The sequence below is a fragment of the Odocoileus virginianus genome, chromosome 3, assembly GCF_023699985.2.
Source record: "Odocoileus virginianus isolate 20LAN1187 ecotype Illinois chromosome 3, Ovbor_1.2, whole genome shotgun sequence".
Classification (NCBI taxonomy): Eukaryota; Metazoa; Chordata; class Mammalia; order Artiodactyla; family Cervidae; genus Odocoileus; species Odocoileus virginianus.
In genome coordinates, this window is record NC_069676.1 from 37,627,774 (window position 1) to 37,653,897 (window position 26,124).

The 26,124-nt window shown below is 37.2% G+C and overlaps 1 protein-coding gene and 1 long non-coding RNA gene across 2 annotated transcripts in view; both read left to right on the forward strand.

Moving 5' to 3' along the window:
- Nucleotides 1-6,152, forward strand: part of LOC139032236 (uncharacterized) — a 28,629-nt gene extending 22,477 nt beyond the window's left edge. Inside the window, exons 2-3 of the long non-coding RNA XR_011484764.1 lie at nucleotides 2,526-2,585; nucleotides 6,096-6,152. This is a non-coding gene — a long non-coding RNA (uncharacterized lncRNA). The remainder of the gene's footprint in view (nucleotides 1-2,525; nucleotides 2,586-6,095) is intronic.
- Nucleotides 6,153-19,195: 13,043 nt separating this feature from the next.
- GCSAML (germinal center associated signaling and motility like) lies at nucleotides 19,196-24,309 on the forward strand. The gene is made up of 3 exons (XM_070459900.1): nucleotides 19,196-19,328; nucleotides 21,336-21,364; nucleotides 22,284-24,309. The coding sequence occupies exons 1-3, from the start codon at nucleotides 19,196-19,198 to the stop codon at nucleotides 22,515-22,517; spliced, it is 396 nt and encodes a 131-aa protein (XP_070316001.1). The 3' UTR covers nucleotides 22,518-24,309.
- Nucleotides 24,310-26,124: the final 1,815 nt, after the last annotated feature.

Sequence of the window (26,124 nt, forward strand, 5' to 3'; positions counted from 1 at the left end):
CCATGATCAGGTGAGATTTATCCAAGGGATGCAAGGGTTTTTCAATATATACAAATCAATGAATGTAATACACCACGTTAACACATTAAAGAATAAAAACTATATGAACATCTCATAGGTGCAATAAAAGCTTTTGACAAAATTTGACACCCATTTGTGATTAAAAAAAAAAAAGTACCCAGAAAATGAGCATAGAGGGAACCTATCTCAACATAATAAAGGCTATATATGACAAACCCACAGCAAACATCATTCTCACTGGTGAAAAACCTGAAAGCATTTCCTCTTAAGATTAGGAACAAGATAAGGATGTCTGCTCTCACCACTGTTATTCAACATAATTTTGGAAGAGCTAGCCATGGCAATATGAAAAGAAAAACAAAGAAAAGGAATCCACGTTGGAAAAGAAGAAGTAAAACTGTTACTGTTTGCAGATGACATGATACCCTACATTAAAAAAATCCTAAAGATGCCACCAGAAAACTACTAGAGCTAATTGATGAATTTGGTAAGCTACAGGATACAAAGTTAATGCACAGAAATCTCTTGAATTCCTATACATTAACAATCAAAGGTCTGAAAGAGAAATTAAGGAAGCAATGTCATTTATCATTGCAACAAAAAAGAGTGAAATACCTAGGAATAAACTCACCTAAGGAGGTGAAAGCTGTAGTAAGAAATGGCAAGCCACTCCAGTATTCTTGACTGGAAAATCTCATGGACAGAGGAGCCTGGTGGGCTACAGTCCATGGGGTTGCAAAGAGTTGAATAGGACTACTTAACTGAGCACAAGGAGGCAAAAGACCTATGTTTATAAATCAATAAGACAACACTGATGATGAAAGAAATCAAAGATGACACTGACAAATGGAAAAATATACCACGTTCTTGGGCTGGAAGAATCAATATTGTGAAAAATGACTATGCTACATAAAGCAACCTATATATTCAATGTAATCTCTATCAAATTACCAACATTTTTTAGAGAATTAGGACAAAAAATGTTACAGTGTGTATGGAAAGGTGAAAGACCCCAAATGTCCAAAGTAATCTTGAGAAAGAAAAATGGAGCTAAAGGAATAAAGCTGTTGTCAGGAATAAAGCCCTGACTTCAGCTGTTGTTCAGTCACTCTGTCATGTCTCACTCTTTGCAACCCCATGAACTGCAGCACGCCAGGCTTCCATGTCCTTCACTGTCTTCTGGGGTTTGGTTAAGCTACTATACTACAAAGCTACAGTAATTAAAACAGTACAGTACTTGCACAAAACAGAAATATAGATCAATGGAACAGGATAGAAAGCCCAGAGGTAAACCCACACACCTATGGGCACCAAATCTACGACAAAGGAAGCAAGAATATACAGTGGACAAAAGACAGTCTCTTCAACGAAAGACTGGAAAACTTGACAGCTACATGTAAAAGAATGAAATTAGAACATTATACCACACACAAAAATAAACTCAAAATAGATTAAAAACTGAAACATAAGACCAGACACTATGCAATTCTTAGAGGAAAACATAGGAAAAACACTCTTTGACATAAATCACAGGAAGATCATTTTTGACCATCTCCTAGAGTAATGAAAATAAAAACAAAAATAAACAAGTGAGACCTAATTAAACTTAAAAGCTTTTGCATAGCAAAGAAATCCAAAAGTGGGGTGAAAAGACAACCCTGAGAACAGGAGAAAAGAAAATGTTTGCAAAAGAAGCAACTGACAAGGGATTAATCTCCAAAATATACAAACAGCTCGATAACAACAACAACAGCAACAAAAAACCTCACTGTATGGAAGACCTAAATAGACATTTCTCCAAGAAAGACACACAGATGACCAAGAGGCATATGAAAAATTGCTCAATATCACTAATTATTAGAGAAATGTAGATTAAAACTACAATGAGGTATCACCTCACACCAATCAGAATGGCCATTTCAAAAAATCTACACACAACAAATGCTGGAGAGAGTGTGGAGAAAAGGCAACCTTCTTGCACTATTGGTGGGAAGGTAAATGGATATAGCCACTACGGAGAACAGTACAGAGTTTCCTTAAAAAACTAAAAATAGAACTACTATATAACCCAGCAATCCCACTCCTGGGCATATACTCTGAAAAACCATAGTTCAAAAGGCACATGCCCCTCTGTTCATTACAGTACTATTTACTATAGCCAGAATATGGAAGCAACCTAAATCCAGGTGAGTGGATAATGAAGATGTCATACATATATACAAGGAAACATTTTTCAGTCATAAAAAGGAACAAAGTTGGGTCATTTATACAGATGTGAATGGACATAGAGCCTATCAAACAGAGTGAATTAGTCAGAGAAAAACACATACCATGCATTAACATGTATGAGTGGAATCTACATATATGGCTGATACAGTTTACTGTGCAGCAAAAATTAACACAAATTGTATCCCATTTTTTGAAAAATGTTAAGGAAAGCTAAAATGGAGACAAAAAGATTTGGAGAGAGGTAACAATCTCTTTTTTTCTTGTGTGTTTTCTAGTTGCTTGAAAGACAATCAAAAGGAGCTTGGGAAGGTAAGCCCAGACGTGAAAAGAAAACGGTAAGAACACAGCATTTCAGAGCATTTTCCCCAGAGATTTACTTCCAGAATCTCTGTACCTATGAGAGCTAATGTCCTATCTTAGATCTCTTAGAGCCCCAATGATAAAATTCTTTGGCGATTGCCTCTAAGACTTCGCAGAATGTTAGATGGAGACTCTAAACATGAAAACTGGGTCATTAGTACACATATTTTGTTTTTTAATAGTTATATAATGCAAATGCATGAATGAATAGCTGATATAAAGGATATTTGTTTCTGGTTGGTTATTTGGAATGACCACACTTCTAACCTATTCCACATACTTAGAATGATTTGGGGAAATATAAATCTCATCATGTCTTTCCCTTAAAACCCATCTATGTTTTTCTATTACACCCAGAATAAAATCCAAACTTTTCTCCATGGACTAAAATTCAACATAGATTGACTCCTGTGTATGTCTCCAATATCATTCCTCACCCTGCATTCTCACCTGTTTTCTCCCAGGAAGTCATATCCTTCAAGCCACTAATCATCTTCACCTTGGGGCCCTGGCTCATGCTGTTTTGCTAGTGCACATGGGTTTCATTTTCCTTGTCTGTGACAGAAAATATCTCCTCTGGAGATGCTGGCTCTTATGATTTCTATGAACTTCTTGACTAGACTATGTAAGAATGCTGTTTCCATACCATGTCGATTTTCTACACTGCCCCTCTCTTTATATTTTGCTGTTGTTCAGTTGCTCAGTTGTGTCTGACTGCTTGTGACCCCATGGATTGTAGCATGTCAGGCTTCCCTGTCCTTCACTATCCCTGGAGTTTGCTCAAACTCACATCCATTGAGTCGATGATGCCATCCAACCTCTGTCACCCCCATCTCCTCCTGCCCTCCATCTTTCCCAGCATCAGGGTCTTTTCCAATGAGTTGGCTCTTTGCATCAGGTGACCAAAGTATTGGAGCTTCAGCTTCAGTGTCAGTCCTTCCAATGAAAATGCAAGATTTACTTCCTTTGGGATTGACTGGTTTGATTTTCTTGCAGTCCAAGGGACTCTCAAGAATCTTCTCCAGCACCACAATTTGAAAGCATCAATTCATATTTTTCTATGCCTTTCTCTTAACTTGTAACTTTATCTTGTTAGTTTGGCTTTTTACATTCCATCTTCCTCTATAGACTAAGTGCTTGTGAAGGCTTTAACCACTGTTTGAACTTGTTAGTGTCTATCAGTTGCCCAACCCTGACAGGACACTCATGGGGAAAAAAAAAAAAAAAAAAAGAAGAAGGCAGTGCAAAAGCAATCTATATATGGACGCTCATATCTTGCCACTGCTTAGATTAACAGAAACACCATGACTTGTTTGTCAGTCATGAGATTTTCATATCTTTGTACTCAACCCCTTTCCTAATCATTTCATCTCAAGGTCTGTGTTTCTGTCTCTGAGATGACCCTTTCTAGTCTTACAAAGTGCGAAGGTATGGGGGATGGAGAGGAAGACCTTGATGTTTGTTGGTGATGGGAAATAATTTTTGAGGAATCAGTCATTTCCTAAGTTGCAGCTATGCTTTCTCTGCACAAAGGAAAATGTAGAAATAGTGGAGTGGCTATGCCTTCACTGTGACTCTTCGCAACTCCCCTTTACATTTTGTAGCTGGAGAAGAGGTAGAAAATATCTTTTGATGTTTCTGCACTAATGTTCTGTTGCATTCTATATCTGTAATGTTTTCCCATGGATGTTCCAGGATTCATTATTCTTGAAGTTCAGAAGCTATTACAGTGTTCCCTATGATTTGTGTTTTTTTCACCCATAAAATCAATTTTCAGGTTCAAGTCTTTATTTCAGGAGTTCGTTTTAAAAAATATCTTTGGATATTTTTGTTTTAATTGTTCGGTTCTCATGTCCTGAAATAACTATGTGTATATTAAGATTTCTTTTTTTTTCATAATTATCATTCTTTTTCTAACCACTCTACCTCTTTATTTTCTACCATTTACCTTTTAGTCTCAAGTATGTTTTTATGCTACTGCTTGTTTTTTTTTTTTTTAACTTTTCCATGCTTTTAATACTATTTTACTTTCTCTAAAAGCTTTGCCATTTCTCTCAATTTTTCCCCCCTGATTTATGCTAGCCCACTTTCCTGCTCCATGTATATTATGTTAATAATTTTGTTCTTTACTTGTCTTTATTACATTGTTTCTATTATCTATCTATCTATCTATCTATCTATCTATCTATCTATGTGCAGTCCATGTTTGCAACTTTGTGCTTAGGACCTTGCTGTGCAAGCACGTCATTTGTGAGATAAAGTAGTATGTGTGTTTGTCCATTGGTTTAGCAAGAGTGCTTCCCTGGAGGCTCAGACAGTAAAGGTTCTGCCTAGAATGCAGGAGACATGGGTTTGATCCCTGGGTTGGGAATATCCCCTGGAGAAGAGAATAGCTACCCACTCTAGTATTCTTGCCCAGAGAATCCCATGGACAGAGAAGCCTGGTGGGCTATAGTCCATGGGGTCACAAAAAGTCAAACATGATTGAGCATCTAACACTTTTACTTTATGGGAGAGAAGAGATAATCTAAGACTCAGGCTTTGATTTTAGTATGTTTTCTCAGATTGCCTCCTCACCAAATATTTTCTTCCCTCTGCTCTGAGCACATCTGTTTTATATTCATTACCCTCTTTGAGTTGGGAATATCATTATAGGTTGTATCCTTTGTCACTTCCATTTTTTCCCTTAAGAGTCTGAGAAAAGTAAACAAAAGTTGTGTTGGCAACTTCACGCCCTCTTTGTCTCTTCTTTGTTATGTGGTGTGGAATTGTGTGGCTGTAGAGATAATCTCTTATTTCTTTCATCACTAGCCCATACTTTTTATGTCTGTCACTGCAAGTTTGTAATTATAATTTCTAGAACTTATGATTTATCTTTAAAAATGTCCTCACTCATCCAGAACAGCAGAGAAATAAATTGAATTTCAATACTATCCTTTGAGTCATTCCCAGTTTCATATATTGCACATATGCTTTTCATATATATGATAATATACAATATATGTGGCCTAAATAATTCAGTAATTCCTAAGTACAATAAATTCATAAAATACGTTGTTGGCATTTGTGGAATTTGTTCTCTACTTTTCATTCTTTTCTTAGATTTGTGTGGTTTTCCTTTTTTTAACCTTTATTGAAGTATAATTAAAAATTAAATTTTAAGACAAAGTTTTAAGATAATTAAAGAGTACTTAATGATCTGTGTATAGATTTTGAAAGGACTGCCCCACTGATGTAATTAAAACATCCATCATCTCACATATTTACCTTTTTAAAATGTGAGAGCCTATTTCAATTATACAATACAGGATTAACTATATTTCATGGTTTTTCTGAAAAGGGAGTAGCAAGCATTTAATTTTATTTAACCTTTGAACTATGAATTTAGCAATGAGCTTAGGTTAAGGGCAATGAAATAGTTCTTTCAAGTGCAACTTTGGCTTCAGAGAACTGGAGTCTCATGTTATTATCTTTTTCCTTTGTAGGCAGGAAGTGACTACATATGAGATAGAAAATCAAGGTCAAGATAAGAAGAAAAGTAAGTCATTGCTTCATGATATTTTTCATACTAGGGATGTTGTAAACATACAAATTAGCTGATGCTCTGATACTATGTTCCAGTTGGAGGAAATTCTGCTTGGAGTCCTTATAGGGATGTGCTGGTCCTTTACTTATTTTTGTCTCATGAAACTGATCTCATTAATCTTTGTATTACAGTAGTATTTGAACATGATTTATTTCTGGCAGCATTTCATAGATTTCTAGGGGAAGGAATTAACCAAACTCTGCCAATTTTAATTTATATATTGAAAGTTTAAAATAGGGTCACATTATCTGGTTTTTTTTTTTTTTTTTTTTTAAAGCATTTACTCCATTTGATATAGTATCTAGGTGTTGTTGCTTAGTTGCTTGGTTGTGTTGACTCTTTGTGACCCCAAGGACTGTAGCCCACCAGGCTCCTCTGTCTATGGGATTTCCCAGGCAAGAATATTGCAATAGGCTGCCATTTTCTTTTCCGGGGGATCTGTCCAATCCAGGGATTGAAACTGTGTCTCCTGCATTGGCAGGCAATTCTTTACCACTGTAATAATCATGCAATTAATCAAAATGAACAATTATGAAGAAAACTCACATTTTCTTATCACTATTGTTTCAACTGTCCTCTCATCTTACAGTCAAACTTCTTGAAAGAATTGTATGGCCTCATTATTTGGGACTTTGCATTTCCCAGTCTAAGCTCAGAGTAGTTTAGTTCTGGTACTACTTTTCCACTAAGCATATTCAATGGACTATGAAACAATACATTTTACCAGACTGCATCACAGCCATAATTAGAATAACAAGCTTAAAGAGCATCATAGTGCATTGCATATATAATTTTTATATGAGAATTATTTCTATTTTATATATGTATATGGTTGCACTGAACCAGGATATAAAATATACTTTTAAGTATGGATCACATTAAAAAAAGTTGAATGTCTCTGTTCAGATGTAATTACAGACTCTAAAAGACAATATTCAATCTTAATCTCCATCACTGTATCTCTAGCACTTGAAAATGTTGCTCAGCATCTCCCTCCTGAAATTCTGCCTTCCTTCATTTATTTGACACCATACTCCACTCTGGATCCTCAATTGTTGACCATTGCTCTACTGTCTGATGCTATCCTGTTTCAGTACATCTGGAATGCTGGTGCTTGAACCAGATTTGGAAACTTTCTACTCTTTTGAGGAGCTTCTGTATGATGGATTTTATTTTATTTTTTTCTAATCTTTGGTAGAAATTTCTAGGGAAAAGTATCTGGGGAAAATGTTTATTGTAAGAACTTTTTTCACTTCTAGATGCAAACGCTTTTGTAGTTATAGATTATTCACATTTTCTGTTTCATCTTGTCAGTTTTGCAAGTTAAATTTCTCATCAAACTTATCCTTTTTAATTAAAATTTCGAGTCCTAAACTTAAAACTGTAAGTATTTAATGTTTGCGGGATCTATAGTGATGCCCTCTTGCTATTCCTTTGAGCCCAATTCCAACTGATATATGACTTACTGAAATCCTAAGAGATTCACCAAATACTGTGTCACTTTTATTTACAGGAAGAGTAGATGCAAATTGATTGCGGTGGCCGCTGCTGCTGCTGCTAAGTCGCTTCAGTCGTGTCCGACTCTGTGCGACCCCATGGAAGGCAGCCCACCAGGCTCCCCCATCCCTGGGATTCTCCAGGCAAGAACACTGGAGTGGGTTGCCATTTCCTTCTCCAACGCACGAAAGTGGAAAGTGAAAGTGAAGTCGCTCAGTCGTGTCCGACTCTTAGCGACCCCATGGACTGCAGCCTACCAGGCACCTCCATCCATGGGATTTTGCAGGCAAAAGAGTACTGGAGTGGGGTGCCATTGCCTTCTCCGGATTGAGGTGGGGCTATCCTGAAATAATTCAGGCTACTGACCATCCAACCTCCAAAACTTCGCCAAGGCGAAGGTTCCTTCATTTTCCTTTGGCAAACTATATATCTAAAGTATTCCAGGGTACTTGTCCCAGGATCTATCAGCCTTATATCCTCTATATAGTAGATTATTTTTATGTCCTGCAGATATATGAAATGATCAATGTTCCTGCAAAGCAGATATTGACAGAGAGACAGAGATTGATAAAGCCCTGAAATATGCCAGTGAAGTAGCACCAATGAAACATGAAAGCAAATGTATCTAAATATCTGCCAATGCACTGCTTTAGTGAATTAACAGACCTCATCTGCAACAGTAAATGCAAATGAAGTTATCTAATTAAATTTGTGAAAATGTCCAATACCCAGCCGCATTTACTGAGATCAAAAAGGGAAATTAAGTAAAAAAGTTATCAAAATTACCACCTCTGCATCTTTTTGATATTAAAGTCAATACTTTTCTGGTTTTATTTTATTGCTTTTAGTCAGTTTACATTCCATTTGGGCCAGAGCCAGTTGAGGAGAATCTATATGATGCTGCTGCAAATTGGTCAACATATCTGCTTTCACCCTTGTTTTAGTCATGGTGATATTCATTGGATATATTTACGGACCCCTTCAACACACTATGACATAGACACAGGAAAAAATTCCCTTCTTCTATTAGTGGGCTAAGGTAAAATAAGATTCTTTTAGGGAAGTTTCCTTGGTCCTTTAATCAGCTCTTGAACCACAAATTTAAAGTATCATATTCTCTGTTTATGTGCTCCAAAAACAATCAGATAATCAGTAGTCTTCATATTTCTCATTCTTTCCCAAAAGTTCTGTTAGAGCAGTCATTTAGGCTAGTCTTTTCCACTCAAGTGACCACAGGTAAATTTTATAAGTCTTTTGCCATTTGTGCTGTGGACTACTTGTGTCTCATTTTTTAATACTGATGGGATCTGCTCTGCCTCTAAACCTAATCAACTGATGTACCTAAGTCCAGATTCTCATACCTTTGGAAGTTTGTTACTTCAACCATTCCTGGTTCCAACAATTACAGATCAGTCATAATTATTGGGTTGAACTGTAGGAAAGATGTGGCAGTCTATTAATGGTGTGTGAATCATAATAGAGCCAGAAGACTTACCAAAATACAAACAGCAAGAAAAATTTGCAATTTAGAAAGCAATGTGATGCTTACCATGTGTTATTTCATGGACATAGGGAAAGGAAGGTTTTCTTTGCCATTTTCTGAGATGTTGGGGCAAGGATGAGAATGTTATAGAAGTATATTCATTTAAATATTCTTACATTCCTAAATCTTTAGATATTTTCCTTTTTTGGCTTTATAACAAGGAATAAATGGGTAGTAGGTAGAATAAGGGGTTTCACAGGTGGCTCAGCAGTAAAGAATTTTCCTACCAATACAGGAGATGTGGGTTCAATCCCTGAGTTGGGAAGATCCCCTGGAGGAGGAAATGGCAACCTTTTCCAATATTCTTGCTTGGAAAATCCCATGGACAGAGGAGCCCGGTGGACTATAGCTCATGGGGTCACAACGAGTTGGACAGGACTGAGCTATTGAGCATGCAAACAGGTATTAACAGAATAAAGGCCCCCAAAGATATCCAAATTTGACTATGTTTTTAAATGTCAAAAGGGAGTTTACATATGTGATTCAAGGTTTCTAGGTGGAGAGATGAACAAATGCTCTTAAAATGTAGAAGAGAGAAGTAGAAGTGATGCAGCACAGTGTCAGAGTGATGCTGCATAAGAAAAACTCAAACAGCTATTGCTTGTTTGTAGCAGTGGAAAGGGATAATGATCCAAGGAATGAGTGCAGCTTCCAGAAGCCGGAAAAGGCAAAGAAATTGAGTCTCCTTTAGAATCTCCAGAAAGGAATGCAGCCGTGTCAACATCTTGATTTTGGCCCAGTGAGACTCAGAATTCTAATATCTAAAACTGTAAGATATTAGTAATAAACTTGCATTGTTTTAAGCCATCAGGTTTGTGATAACTTCTTACAGCAGTTTTTGTTCAGTCACTCAGTCATGTCTGACTCTGCGACTCCATGGATGGCAGCATGCCAGACTTCCCTGTCCTTAACTCCCAGAGATTGCTCAAACTCATGTCTATTAAGTCGATGATGCCATCCAACCATCTCATCCTCTGTTGTCCCCTTCTCATCCTGCCCTCAATCTTTCCCAGCATCAGGGTCTTTCCAGTGGGTCAGCTCTTTGCATCTGTTTTGCAGAAAGTTTTCACTTTCATCTCAGGTTCACAAGATTTGTTAACAAAATAAGCCACTGGTTATATAGAAATAAATAATACAGATATTTATTAGAGAATTATCTAGCTTACTTTCAATATACTAACATTAAAAGAAAGGACAAATAGAAAGAGCACAAGATACATCACCAAATTGGGCTTTGACCAACATTCAGACTCAATCAGCTCTGGGAAGTCCCAGCTGCTGTCATAGCACATCTGGAATCCCAATTGGGAAAGGGTCCCAGGCAGCATTCATGGGTGAGACTTCAAAGACTGCAGTTTGGGTCTCCCATTTATAATCCCAGGACAGATGCAAACTGATATCATCATCAATCTGTGACCAAATTGCAAGCCTAGTTTCATGTTAATTCTCTTTGTTTTGTCTTGTAAAACTTGGAATGTTGTTAAGCCTGGGGCTTGGTTGGTCAGGCCCCCTTCAGGGGCTCAACAGTCTCAAGATTCTTCCCCCATTTTATCTAAGGTACTGAAAGTCCTGCACTTACAGCAGGCAGTCACTCCCAGTCACTCCCAGTCAGGGCAGTGTCCAGGCAGGTTAGAGGCAAAGTCAGAGGCCTGCTCTGCTTTGTCTCTGAAGCCTAAATAAGATGTGTGTGTGTGTGTGTGTGTGTGTGTGTGTGTGCACGCGCGCGTGTGTACTTAGTCTCTCAGTCATGTCCAACTGTTACAACGCCATAGACTGTAACCTGCCAGGCTACTTTGTCCATGGGATTCTCCAGGCAAGAAAACTGGAGTGGGTTGCCATTTCCTTCCCCAGGGAATCTTCCTGACCCAGGAATGGAATCCAGTTCTCCTGCACTGGAGGCAGACTACTGACTGAGCTACAAGGGAAGTTTAATTTCCCTAACAGCATCAGGTGGCCAAAGTATTAAAGCTTCAGTATCAGTCCTTCCAGTGAGTATTCAGGGTCTATTTTCTTTGGGATTGACTGGTTTGATCTCCTTGCTGTCCAAGGGACTCTCAAAGAGTCTTCATAAGCACCACAGTTCAAAAGCATCAATTCTTTGGCACTCAGCCTTCAGTTATGGTCCAGCTCTCACAACCATAGCACTACTGGAAAAACCATATCTTTGACTATACAGACTTTTGTCAGCAAAGTGATGTCTCTGTTTTTTAGTACACTATGTTTGTTATAGCTTTTCTTCCAGGGAGCAAGCATCTTTTAATTTAATGGCAGCAGTGATAGGAGACAATTACGACCTGAAGTAGTAATGCCTTTTTATACAGGCCATTATTGAGATCAATTCCTAGGCAGCCACTTTAGTTAACAATTAGATGTGCCTCTCAACTCTGTGAATTGCAGTATTGAGTCCAGACTTTCTGATAAATGCATCAGTGTCTAGACATTCATTCTGTTCCATACCATATGTGTGCTTTCTTTCATAATCTAGGACTCACAGAATCAATTCAATAACAACACAGTGTTGCTGAATTCACACTTATGTTTGTTTGATTTGGGCAGGTTGTGAATACATATTAAGAGTGTAAACAGAAAGGAAAATATTCTCTTTCTTTTTAAAAAATTTATTTATTTTAATTGGAGGCTAATTACTTCACAATATGGTAGTGGTTTTTGCCATATATGGACATGAATCAGCCATGGGTTTACGTGTGTTCCCCATCATGAACCCCCCTGCCAACTCCCTCCCCATCATCCCTCAGGATCATCCTAGTGCACCAGCCCTGAGCACCCTATCTCATGCATCAAACCTGGACTGGAGATCTGTTTCACATATGATAATATACATGTTTCAATGCTATTCTCTCAAATCATCCCACCCTAGCCTTCTCCCACCGAGTCCAAAAGACTGTACTATATATCTATGTCTCTTTTGCTGTCTCGCATATAGGGTCATTGTTACCATCTTTCTATTTTCCATATATATGCTTTAATATACTTTATTGGTGTTTTTCTTTCTGACTTACTTCACTCTGTATAATAGGCTCCAGTTTCTTTCACCTCATTAGAACTGATTCAAATGCATTCTTTTTAATGGCTGAGTAATAGTCCATTGTGTATGTACCACAGCTTTCTTATCCATTAGTCTGCCAATGGACATCTAGGTTGCTTCCATGTCCTGGCTATTACAAACAGTACTGTGATGAACATTGGGGTACATGTGTCTATTTCACTTCTGGTTTCCTCGGTGTGTATGCCCAGGAGTGGGATTACTGGATCATATGGCAGTTCTATTTCCAGTTTTTTAAGGAATCTCCACACTGTTCTCCATAGTGGCAATGTACTAGTTTGCATTCCTACCAACAGTGTAAGAGGGTTTCCTTAATTTCTCCACATCCTCTCCAGCATTTATTGTTTGTAGACTTTTGGATAGCAGCCATTCTGACTGGCATGAGATAGTACCTCACTGTGGTTTTGATTTGCATTTCTCTGCTAATGAGTGATGTTGAGCATCTTTTCATGTGTTTGTTAGCCATCTGTATGTCTTCTTTGGAGAAATGTCTTTTTAGTTCTTTGGCCCATTTTTTGATTGGGTCATTTATTTTTCTGGAATTGAGCTACAGGAGTTGCTTGTATACTTTTGAGATTAATTCATTGTCAGTTGCTTCATTTGCTATTTTCTCCCATTCTGAAGGCTGTCTTTTCACCTTGTTTATAGTTTCCTTTGTTGTGCAAAAGCTTTTAAGTTTAATTAGGTCCCATTTGTTTATTTTTGCTTTTATTTCCATTACTCTGGGAGGTGGGTCATAGAGGATCCTGCTGTGATTTATGTCAGAGAGTGTTTTGCCTAGTGTTTTGCCTAGTTTCCTAGAGGAAACTCTAGGAGGTTTATACTTTCTGGTCTTATGTTTAGATCTTTAATCCATTTTGAGTTTATTTTTGTGTATGGTGTTAGAAAGTGTTCTAGTTTGATTCTTTTACAAGTGGTTGACCAGTTTTCCCAGCACCACTTGTTAAAGAGACTGTCTTTCTCCATTGTATATTCTTGCCTCTTTTGTCAAAGATAAGGTGTCCATAGGTGCGTGGATTTATTTCTGGGCTTTCTATTTTGTTCCATTGATCTATATTTCTGTCTTTGTGCCAGTACCATACTCTCTTGATGACTGTGGCTTTGTAGTGTAGCCTGAAGTCAGGCAGGTTGATTCCTCCAGTTCTATTCTTCTTTCTCAAGACCGCTTTGGCTATTCGAGGTTTTTTGTAATTCCCATACAAATTGTGAAATTATTTGTTCTAGTTCTGTGAAAAGTTACCATTGGTAGCTTGATAGGGATTGCATTGAATCTACAGATTACTTTTGGTAGTATACTCATTTTCACTATATTCATTCTTCCAATCCATGAACATGGTATATTTCTCCACCTATTTGTGTCTTCTTTGATGTCTTTCATCAGTGTTTTATAGTTTTCTATATATAGGTCTTTGGTTTCTTTAGGTAGATTTATTCCTAAGTATTTTATTCTTTTTGTCGCAATGGTGAATGCAATTGTTTCCTTAATTTCTTTTTTTTTTTTTTTTTTGTTTTCTTGTTGTTAGTGTATAGGAATGCAAGGGATTTCTGTGTGTTAATTTTATATCCTGCAACTTTAGTATATTCATTGATTAGCTCTAGTAATTTTCTGGTGGAGTCTTTAGGGTTTTCTATGTAGAGGATCAAGTAATCTGCAAACAGTGAGAGTTTTACTTCTTATTTTCCAATCTGGATTTCTTTGTTTTTCTTCTCTGATTGCTGTGGCTAAAACTTCCAAAACTATGTTGAATAGTAGTGGTGAGAGTGGGCACCATTGTCTTGTTCCTGACTTTAGGGGAAGTACTTTCAATTTTTCACCATTGATGATAATCTTTGCTGTGGGTTTATCATATGTAGCTTTTATTAAGTTGAGGTATGTTTCCTCTAAGCCTGCTTTCAGGATGATTTTTAATCATAAATGGGTATTGAATTTTGTCAAAGGCTTTCTCTACATTTATTGAGATAATCATATGGGTTTTATCTTTTGATTTGTTAATGTGGTGTATTACATTGATTGATTTGTGGATATTAAAGAATCCTTGCATCCCTGGGATAAATCCCACTTGGTCATGATGTATAATCTTTTTAATATGTTGTTGGATACTGTTTGCTAGGATTTTGCTAAGGAGTTTTGCATCTCTGTTCATCAGTGATATTGGCCTTTTCTTTTCTTTTCTTTTTGTGGCATCTTTGTCTGGTTTTGGTATTAGGGTGATTGCAGCCTCATAGAATGAGTTTGAAAGTTTACCTTCCTCTGCAATTTTCTTGAACAGTTTGAGTCGGATAGGTGTTAGCTCTTCTCTAAATTTTTGGTAGAATTCAGCTGTGAAGCCATCTGGTTCTGGGCTTTTGTTTGCTGGAAGATTTCTGACTCAGTTTCAAAATCCGTGCTTGTGATGGGTATGTTAAGATTTTCTATTTCTTCCTGGTTCAGTTTTGGAAAGTTACACTTTTCTAGAAATTTGTCCATTTCTTCTGAGTTGTCCAATTTTTTGGCATATAGTTGCTGATAGTAGTCTATCATCCTTTGTATTTCTGTGTTGTCTGTTGTGGTTTCTCCATTTTCAGTTCTAATTTTGTTGATTTGATCCTTCTCCCTTTGTTTCTTAATGAGTCTGGTTAATGGTCTGTCTATTTTATTCATCATCTTAGAGAACCAGCTTTTAGCTTCGTTCATTTTTGCTATGGTCACTTTTGTTTCTTTTGCATTTATTTCTGCCCTAATTTTTAAGATTCCTTCCTTCTACTAACCCTGGGGTTCTTCATTTCTTCTTTTTCTAGTTGCTGTAGGTGTGAGTAGATGAGTTAAGTCGCTCAGTCATGTCCGACTCTTTGCGACCCCATGGACTGTAGCCTACCAGGCTCCTCCGTCCATGGGATTCCCTAGGCAAGAATACTGGAGTGGGTTGCATTTCCTTGCTGTAGGTATAGAGTTAGGTTATTTATTTGACCTTTTTCTTGTTTCTTGAGGTAAGCGTGTATTGCTATGAACCTCCCCCTTAGCACTGCTTTTACAGTGTCCCATAAGGTTTGGGTTGTTGTGTTTTAATTTTCATTTGTTTCTATGCATATTTTTATTTCTTTTTTGATTTTTTTTGTGATTTGTTGGTTATTCAGAAGCGTGTTGTTTAGCCTCCATATGATGGAATTTTTAATAGTTCTTTTTCTTGTAGTTGACATCTAATCTTACTGCATTGTGGTCAGAAAAGATGCTTGGAATGATTTCAATTTTTTTGAATTTACCAAGGCTAGATTTATGGCCCAGGATGTGATCTATCCTGGAGAAGGTTCTGTGTGCACTTGAGAAAAAGGTGAAATTCATTGTTTTGGGGTGAAATGTCCTATAGATATCAATTAGGTCTAACTGGTCCATTGTATCATTTAAAGTTTGTATTTCCTTGCTAATTTTCTGTTTAGTTGATCTATCCATAGGTGTGAGTGTGATATTAAAGTCTCCCACTATTATTGTGTTATTATTAATTTCCCCTTTCATACTTGTTAGCATTTGCCTTACATATTGGGGTGCCCCCATGTTGGGTGCATATATATTTATAATTGTTATATCTTCTTCTTGGATTGATCCTTTGATCATTATGTAGTGTCCTTCTTTGTCTTTTTTCACAGCCTTTATTTCAAAGTCTGTTTTATCTGGTGTGAGTATTGCTACTCCTGCTTTCTTTTGGTCTCTATTTGCATGAAATATCTTTTTCCAGCCCCCCACTTTCAGTCTGTATGTCCTTTGTTTTGAGGTGGGTCTCTTGTAGACAGCATATATAGGGGTCTTGTTTTTGTATCCCTTCAGCCAGTCTTTGTCTTTTGGTTGGGGCACTCAAACCATTTACATTTAAGGTAGTTGTTGATAAGCGTGATCCTGTTGCCATTTACTTTGTTGTTTTGGGTTCAAGTTTATACACCTTTTCTGTGTTTCCTGTCTAGAGAAGATCCTTTAGTATTTGTTGAAGAGCTGATTTGGTGGTGCTGAATTCTCTCAGCTTTTGCTTGTCTGTAAAGCTTTTGAATTCTCCATATCTGAATGAGATCCTTGCTGGGTATAGTAATCCGGGTTGTAGGTTTTTCTCTTTCATCACTTTAAGTATGTCTGACCATTTCCTTCTGGCCTGAAGAGTTTCTATCGATAGATCAGCTGTTATCCTTATGGGAATCCCCTTGTGTGTTATTTGTTGCTTTTCCTTTGTTGCTTTCAATATTTGTTCTTTGTGATTGATATTTGTTAATTTGATTAATATGTGTCTTGGGGTGTTTCACTTTGGGTTTATCCTGTTTGTGACTCTCTGGGTTTCTTGGACTGGGGTGACTATTTCCTTCTCCATTTTAGGGAAGTTTTCAACTATTATCTCCTCAAGTATTTTCTCACAGCCTTTCTTTTTGTCTTCTTCTTTTGGGACTCCTATGATTCGAATGTTGGGGCATTTGACATTGTCCCAGAGGTCTCTGAGGTTGTCCTCATTTCTTTCAATTCTTTTTTCTTTTTTCCTCTCTGCTTCGTTTATTTCCTCCATTCTATCTTCTTCCTCACTTATCCTATCTTCAGCCTCTGTTATTCTACTGTTGGTTCACTGCAGAGTGTTTTTGATCTCATTTATTGCATTATTCATTATTGATTGACTCTTTTTAATTTCTTCTAGGTCCTTGTTAAACATTTCTTGCATCTTCTCAATCCTTGTCTCTAGGCTATTTATCTGTAACTCCATTTTGTTTTTAAGGTTTTGGATCATTTTTATTATCATTATTCTGAATTCTTTTTCAGGTAGACTCCCTATCACCTCCTCTTTTGCTTGGTTTGGTGGGCATTTATCATGTTCCTTTACCTGCTGAGTATTTCTCTGCCTTTTCATCTTGTTTAGATTGCTGTGTTTAGGGTGGCCTTTCTGTATTTTGGCAGTTTGTGGTTCCTCTTTATTGTGGAGGTTCCTCCTGTGGGTTGGGTTGGACGGGTGGCTTGTCAAGGTTTCCTGGTTAGGGAAGCTTGTGTCAATGTTCTGGTGGGTGGATCTGGATTTATTCTCTCTGGAGTGCAGCCAAGTTTCCAGTAGTGAGTTTTGATATGTCTGTGGGTTTGGTTTGACTTTGGGCAGCCTGTATGTTAAAGCTCAGGGCTGTGTTCTTGTGTTGCTGGAGAATTTGCGTGGTATGTCTTGCTCTGGAACTTGTTGGCTCTTGGGTGGAGCTTGGTTTCAGTGTAGGTATGGAGGCTTTTGGATGAGCTTTTATCTATTAATGTTCCCTGGATTCAGGAGTTCTCTGTTGTTCTCCAGTTTTGGACTTAAGCCTCCTGCCTCTGGTTTTCAGTCTTATTCTTACAGTAGCCTCCAGACTTCTCCATCCATACAGCACCAATGATAAAACACCTAGGTTAATGGAGAAAAGATTCTCCACAATGAGGGATACCCAGAAAGGTTAGGTGAGTTACACAGAGAAGAGAAGAGGGAGGTGAGAGATAGAGGTGACCAGTTGGAGAATAGGGGGAATCAGAAGGGGAGAGAGCAATCTAGCCAGTAATGAAATGCCTATGTGCTCTCCACAGCCTGGAACACCCAGAGAGAGGTTCATGGAGTTACATAGAGAAAAGAAGAGGGAGGAAGGAGATAGAGGTGACCCTGAGGAGAAGGGGTGGATGTGTCAAAAGGAGAGAGACAGATCAGCCAGTAATCAGTTCCCTAAGTGTTCTCCACAGCCCAGAATACCCAAATTGATTCACAGAGTTGGGTAGAGAAGTGAAGGTGGAGGGAGGAGACAGAGGTGACCTAGGGGAGAAAAAGGAGAGTCAAAAGGGAGAGAGGGCAATCAAGCCAGTAATCACTGTTCTAAGTAAAAATGGGTACTGAAGATTGGGTTCTTAAAGGTACAAAATTGATAACAAATACCAGAAAGCAAAGATTAAAAATTGAGTCCAGATTAGACTCTCAAAAGTACAATATTAAAAAAGCAAAACAAAATCACAAAAATTATAAAAAATAATATGAAGTTTGCTTTAAAAATAGGGTCTTTTTTTTTTTTGCAAGGTAATATTAGGTTATAAAAATGAAAATTAAAGGAGTAAGAGGACTTGAAATAAAAAAATTAAAAATGATAATAGTAAATTATATGTAGGAATTTCTTTTGGAGCTGTTGTGGGCAGTGTGGGGTCAGTTCAGTTTCAGATAGTTCCTTGTTCCAGCTTATACTTCTCAAGATCTACAGGCCCCTTCCAATGTAATTGGTGCTAACTACAAGGTTTTAATCTATTGCACTTGTCACTTCCAAAGTGGTTCCCTCTGTTTATTTTGGCTTCTTCTGTTTGTAGGTCTCTTCAGTGTCTAATTTCCACCCTGAAACAAGGGGGTGAAGGTGGTCACTTATTTAGGCTCCCTTGTTCAGTCATGCTGTGGGGAGAGAGGAACACTGCAAACAAATATCACTGGTGTGTGTGGGGAGTGCTCGCAGTGTTTTGGCCACACTGGGTTTGCCCCCACTCACGGAGTGTGTGCTTTCATAGTCTACACTGCTCAGGCTCCAGGTTGCTCTGCAGGGGAACTGTCCAAAGCGGGCCCTGGGTTGCATGCACTTCCCAGGTCTAAGCTGCTCAGGTTCAGGTTCTCGGGTACTCCACAAGGGTGCAGACTTGGCTGGGCCTGTCATTTGTGCCCTTCCCAGGTCCAAGCAGCTCAGATGACCAGGTGCTTGGTGAGCACACACTCCCCAGGTGCAGGGCATCTTATCACCTCCCCCGTCCCAGCCGCTCAGTTTCCTGGGTGTGCAGTGGGAGCACCGTCTCAGGTGTGCCCTGTGTCTCTCTGGGGAGCTGATCTCTGGTTGAGACCTTTCTGACGGATGTCAACTGTCCAGGATCCCAGGAAGACTTGGTTAGCAACTAGGAGCCTGCTCAGTTTGGTAGAGGATGCCATCTCTGGGGCCGAGATTGCCCCTTTCCAGCTCTAGCTGTTGTCCACCTGCCTCTCTGCCTCCAGCGCGGGATGGGCCGGTCTGCTGCCGGCTAGCTCTCCTCTGGTATTCACTCAGTGCTTTGTTCTGTGAGCAGGCCGGCAGTGCCTAAGGTTAGGGCTTTTTGCGGGAAAGTTCTCTCTCTCTTTTTTTCTCTCTCTCTAGCTATCCCTCAGTTTGAGTTGCTATCTCACATTAGCTCCCTCAGATTGCTCTCAGGGCATTCAGGCCTGGTCTTTACCCTAAGCAATGCAGCGTGTGCCTCCTTGTTCAGCCCCCGCTTGCTGGTAGTGGATGTGAGCATCTGGGCTACTTCTCCGCTGGGAGTTAGGCATGTAATCTGTAGGTTTTATTTATTTATTTATTTTTCCACCTGGTTATGTTGTCCTCTGAGATTCCAAGACTCCCCACAGACCCGCTGGTGAGAGGGTTTCCTGGTGTTTGGAACTTCTCCTCTTTTACGACTCCTTCCCAGGACTGGTCTCCATCCCTAACTCTTTTGCCTCTCTTTTTTAAAATATTTTGTCCTACCTCCTTTCGAAGACAATGGGCTGCCTTTCTGGGTGCCTGGTGTCCTCTGCAAGTGTTCATGAGTTGTTTTGTGGAATTTTCTCAGTATTCACATGTTCTTTTGATGAATTTGTGGGGGAGAAAGTGGTATCCCTGTCCTATCTCTCTTTCTTTTATAATCTACTTTATGTCAAGGGTATGCTTGAATCTGATTTTTGTCTTCAGTATGAATAAGATAATGTATTCTTGGTAGGAGATACTGGCTGGCCTTCCTTTGCAAGATAAATTTCAGGGTTTTCAATCAAGGAAAGATGAGTCCCACTCTCCAAGACCAGAGGGAACACTTCATGTGACACAATGATCTTTCTTGGAGTTTGGAATTCAGGTTAATTGCAGTCATCAGAAATTTTCTCAGATATTTCCATTCCAGTTCTAAGCTTCATATATTTTTTTTTTCAATGTTCTAACTTCAGATAAGAAGTCTACTCTGGATATGAATTTAGCTGACTTTTAGCACAATGAAGGCATGTTTCACATTTTTAACCTTAGAATAAATATGCTTGTTTTTAAATATGTTAAGATTTTCAGCACCAAAAGCTGTAACCACTTCACCCACTGGTGTATGAATTTTTTCATGTCTTTCATACTTGTCTTTGGTTCTCCAAATTGCCACTAATGCTACAATTGAATTGTGCTCAAGCTACATAATTCCCCAGTTTCTGATTATAAAACAATACTCATTTTAAAACATATTTGGTTAATTGATTCATTACAAACTATGATATTTATAAAGATATATTTTTATATAGATAAATATAACATTTCATACTTGAAATCAGTGCATTAAATATGACTTTTCTGTGAAGAACAAAGAGGTGTTAAAAGTTACTAGCATACTGTTGTTATACAGAATCTGTATATTCAACATATTCTATGATTTTGCTCACAATCACTTTCAAGCCTAATAGGTTGTAGATGTTAAGAATCATTCAATGTTCCTTTTACAAACTGAGATTTTACTATATTTAGTAGTCTAAATATAGTAACCTATAGTTCTAACATATTTACTAAAAATATTAGCAGTGAATCTTAGATTAACAGATGCATAATTCAGTATTTATAGCTGTAATCAAATTGAATCTGTATTTAATTTGATATAGTCACTTTTGTTATGTCAGTACCTATTTCTATAATGACTGTTCATCTTAAGAATTATATGATTTTCCTATGATAACTTTATAAAATTTATATCTTAATTTTATAGCCATAATTATTTTTTATTTATACTTGCCATTCTGTATTGTCATAGCATATTTATCAACAAAATTTTATTATCCAGCTTCAAAATTTACTTTAAGTCACCAACTTCGTTATATATCATTTACACAGAAAGATAGTACTGTTGTTGCCCCCAAAGATGTGTCCTTCCTTAAGAACCTCAATAATAACATGGAATTATGACATGTTTAGACAGTGGACCTCTTCGAAGTTTCATCATTTTTTCCTACCCTTTCACTATCTTCTTACCCTCAATTTGTGATGTCCTAAAACTCTTAGATTGCTTTCTTTTTATTTTTACCCTCCAGGTAAAGGTGTTCCACCCACTTCTAATCAGGTAATACAATCATTGTTACATTTGTCTGATAAATGCAAAATACAGACAACTTCATACAAACCTACTTGTATATCTTCCTTAACATGCAATTTCTGAATGGATTTATCAAAGATTTTCATAGTTTAAATATTAGTCCTGGTAATTCTAATGCAAAAATAGAAAGAAATAAAAAAAATAAAAACATTTTAACAAATTTAGGTGATTGGTAAGTTTATATTGTTTTCTCAAGTTTACCAAAGTCTAATATTTTTATTTTCAAAGCTACTATAACAAAAGTAAATCAAATTCGCAACTACAATCTGACCAGCATAAAACATATATTATTTTTTAGCTTTCCACCTTCCCTTTAATCTTTATGTCCAGGACTTAGCTTTTATATTTATAAACATGGTGGATATCAATCAAAAGATGAAAAAAACACTTATTCTTTTTAATATTATATCACAAACATTTATTGATTTAATTAGCAGTATTTTAATTTTTCTTTCATGGTCCATACAATTGAAAATGTATTTAGATTCTCAATTACATTAATTAAATTTTATCCTATGACGAATTGTTGTGCAATTTGATTAATTACTTATAGATCTGTGATTCTGATTGTTGCACATATTATACCTCAGTATGTGTGACATAAAGTATACAACTACTTTTCTCTAGATGTTCAGGGAGATAACAGTGTCTTGTTATTCTCTTTTATTATTTGCAGTGAAATGAAAACAGAATTAGTGGTAGTTTGAAGCATAGGATATGTTGCTAAAATGAAGTCTTTAAGACATCAGGGCTTGGAGAGAGGGCCTTGAATACCTGAGGTGCAAGATCATCATTAGACAAGAAAAAAGGAGGGGTGGCGGAGTATACAGTTCAAATCTGATGATTGACTCTAGATCCTTGATTTCTTTTTTCTTTGTATTTGCAGGAAAATGAGAATGTCAGTGGTTGTGAAGAAGTATGTTACACTGTCATTAATCACAGGCCCTATCGGAGACCCTCTCTGAACTCCAACGATGATGGTTATGAGAATGTCGCAAAGAGAGGGAGACCATTAAGGGAAGGGCCAGAAACAGAATATGCCCTTCTCAGGAAACCTTGCACTATTAGGTCTTCTTCCTGTACAGCTGAGAATGATTACGAAATTGTGCTTCCTCAATAGAATACTCCTGCCTCATCATCTTCCAGTAATAAAGATGACCAAATGGTGACCTCCAGGGGAGTCTTTCTCTTTCAGCAGTACAGCAACTTTTACTTCTGGCCAGACTTTGTAAATTATATTCTTTCACTGTACCACATTAAGAAACTGAAATATCTCATCAACGTGGTTTGGGTAAAGCCACATAAGTTGATATAATGATATAGAGTTTTAGACCTCTTTTTCTTTGTAAGGTTTGAGGATGTGGAAATTGTAGGGGGGCTCCTCCCTAGAACAATAAACATCTACACATATGTGACTTAGAATAGCCAACTTCAATTCTATTTTCTAAATTTCAGAGGCCAGCATTCACAGTCCTAATTATTTATTTCAATTTTGAGGTGTAATCTACTCAATAAATTCTTAACATAATAAGACCAGTGACCAGAATCTTTGCTAACTGAATATTTACTTCAATTTTGCCTTTTCTGCATACTGGAGATTTTGCATGTAAATTTGTGGTAGCAGTTTAAGAATTAACAGGGTTTGATACTGGCCTTTCTAAGAGGAAAAGCTGAGAGTGCAATTTAAAAAAAGGAATGAGGTTTAGTAGCCCAGTGTCTTTCTTTCTGATAGTCAATCAGATAAATTTGTTCAAAGTTTACTAAAAACTGAAAGCATACTTGTACTTACAGTTTTGTTCACAATATACTAGTTAATTTAAATGCTAGTTATTTTTAATGAAGAAGGAAAAATAGTGTCTGGTTTTAAAAATCAGGCAAATTATTAAACAACCCATTTATTTTTACTTTCATTCTCAAGGAGAGTCTAAACAACTTGCCAACTTCCCATTGAGGACATAAAGTACATAACTGAAAAAACATCAATAATTAATTTTTATATAGCTACAATATACTGACCTTTTAGGTTACTGGCAAGGATAAATCAATAGATAGATGTCAGCTAACTTTCTGTTTTTTCATATTTTTTCATTAAAATGACATGTGCTGTAGGAAGGAATCTCATTTCTAGTTATCAGTTTAATACTAGACTTAATCTAAAATAATGTCTGTTATTCTTCTATGCACATTAATTTCTAACAAAAGGTAAACTGAGACGCTTCTCTACACTGGAGCTCCTTTACTGCCTCCTCTATAGAACTACCTGGAAAAGAGTGGGTAGACAGAGAAAATGGACAAATTAACAGAATGTAATAGCTCATGTCAAAATATAACTTACCTTATTTATTAGGAATGATCTCATATAATAGAAGATACAGATAATTACCATTTATGGAGCATTTGCTGGGTTCTAATTGTGTAACTTATTGGTTTTATACAAATTTTGACTCCCTATTATTGGTAAATTCTTGTGGTCCTTTGAAGTGATTTCAATGTGTGAAAGTAGAACTTAATAGAAATCTTATAGTTCTGGAAAAGTCACCCTGTCTGAAATATGTAGAAATATTGTAGAAATCAGTCAACTTTCAGAAATGACAAAAGTGTTTTTTATTGTAGAAATTAGTCAACTTTGGGAAATGACAAAATTGTTTTACCTTGTAGAAATCAGTCAGCTTTAGGAAATGACAAAATTATTTTTTCTCTGTATGCTTTTGTAGTTATTTTTCACATGTAATAAATACTATATTCAAGATAATGACTTATTTTAATATACTTAATAATATGGAATTATAGGAGAAGGGGCAGTCAATAGGACAATGAATATTACTGTTTAGTAAAAGAAATATAGAAATCTAAAAGCATAGATGTGACCTGGTTGTAAATCATACCCTATTTCTTGTGGAGATTCAGTATTTGTTTTTTTTTTTTTTTTTTTTAGTATTTGTTTTTAATGTATAATCTGTCTTTCGTTCAGCATAATGAATGTTTCACCTTGTAGTTGACACTTTTATTAGTATATTACTGAATGAATAACTCATAATTTTTAATCTAATTATTTGCTGATGGGTATGTGAGGCATTTACAGTTTTGACATTATAAATAAAGCTGCTATACATCTACTTGAGTACTCAGATGTATTGGTTTGCTAGAGTTGCCAATATATCACAGTCAAGGTAGCTTCAATAACAAAATTTTATTTTTTCACAATTCTGGAGGCTGCAAAGTTCAAGATCAAATTGTAAGCCAGAGGTTTTCTGTTTTTCAAAGACCTGTTTTATGCCTCTTTCCTAGTTTCTGATGACTTATTGTCAATCTTTGGGATTTGAAGACTTATCAGTAAGACCTTTATGTCTCAAGAATAGGAAATAAATTTTACTAAAATTCAGTGATTTTCTATGTATGTTAGTGAAATATCTAGGCGTCTAGTGGTATGGGGATGTTGAGATATTATTTCTGAGGTAAATAATAAATTGTTGCATCTGGCTGCTACTGTAAACAAAAAAGAGATCCAATGCCTGTGGAATTTTGAAGACACAATATTTGTGGATTTTCCTAATAACATACACTTTATTTGGATTTGCAGCTCTTGTCTGTTTATGGAGTGACCTGAAAAGTTGCTAGTTTTTAGTGGGGCCCAAGACAAGTGACAGTTCTGCATCAGGTCCAGGCTGCTGTCCAAGTGCTCTGCCACTTGGACCTTATGATTCAGCAGATCCAGTGGTGCTTGAAGAGTCAGTGGCACATAAGGAAATTGTCTGGAGCTTTGGAAAGTTCCTATAGGTAAATCACAGGAAAGGCCCTTAAAATTTTGGATCCATCCTCCAAAGATCATTACTATCCTTTTGAGAAATAGCTCTGAGACTAAAGGTTTAATCATGGGTCACCAAGTTGCCTTGCAACTTCAGTTGCCCATCATCAACTGTGTCATTTGACCAAGTCATAGAATTGGGCACACATGATAACATTCCATCATATATACCACTTCCAGTGGGCCAAGCAAGCCCTGAAGGCACAAATAGGTTACACGAAGAAGTGGCCCAAATGCTCGTGGTTCCCATTCCTGCTATAGCACTTTCTTTCTCCCAACCTGTACCTATTGTGCCATGAGAAGTTTTCCACAATCAGCTGACAGGAAGAAAGACTCATCTGGTTTACAGATGGTTTTGCACCTACACAGGTATTACACCTAAAATGGAAAGCTCTTGCTCTACTGTTCCTTTCTGGAACATCCCTGAAGAACAGTGCTGAAGGGAAATTCTTCCTGGGCAGAACTTCAAGAAGTGCACCTGGTAATTCATTTTTCTTGGCAGAAAAAATGGCCAGGTGTGCAACTGTGTATAGATTCACTTGCTATGGCCAGAGGCTTAGTGAATGGTCAGATATTTGGAAGGCACATGATTGGAAAATTGGTAAAGAGGCCTGGGGAAAAGATATGTGGTTAGACCTCTCTTAACATGTTAAAAATATGAAGATATTTGTGTCCTATGAGAATGCTCACCAAAGTGTGACCTTAGCAGAGAAAGATTTTCATAATCAAATGGATGGGATAACCTGTCAGCCTGTAGATACCTATCAGCCTGTTTCCCCAGACCTATCATTGCTCAGTGGGCATATGAACAAGCTGATCATAGTGGCAGGGATAAGCTTTATGTTTGGGCTCAGCAACATGAACTTATACTCACCAAGGACTACCTTGTTATGGTCACTGCTGATGGGCCAACTGTCAGCTG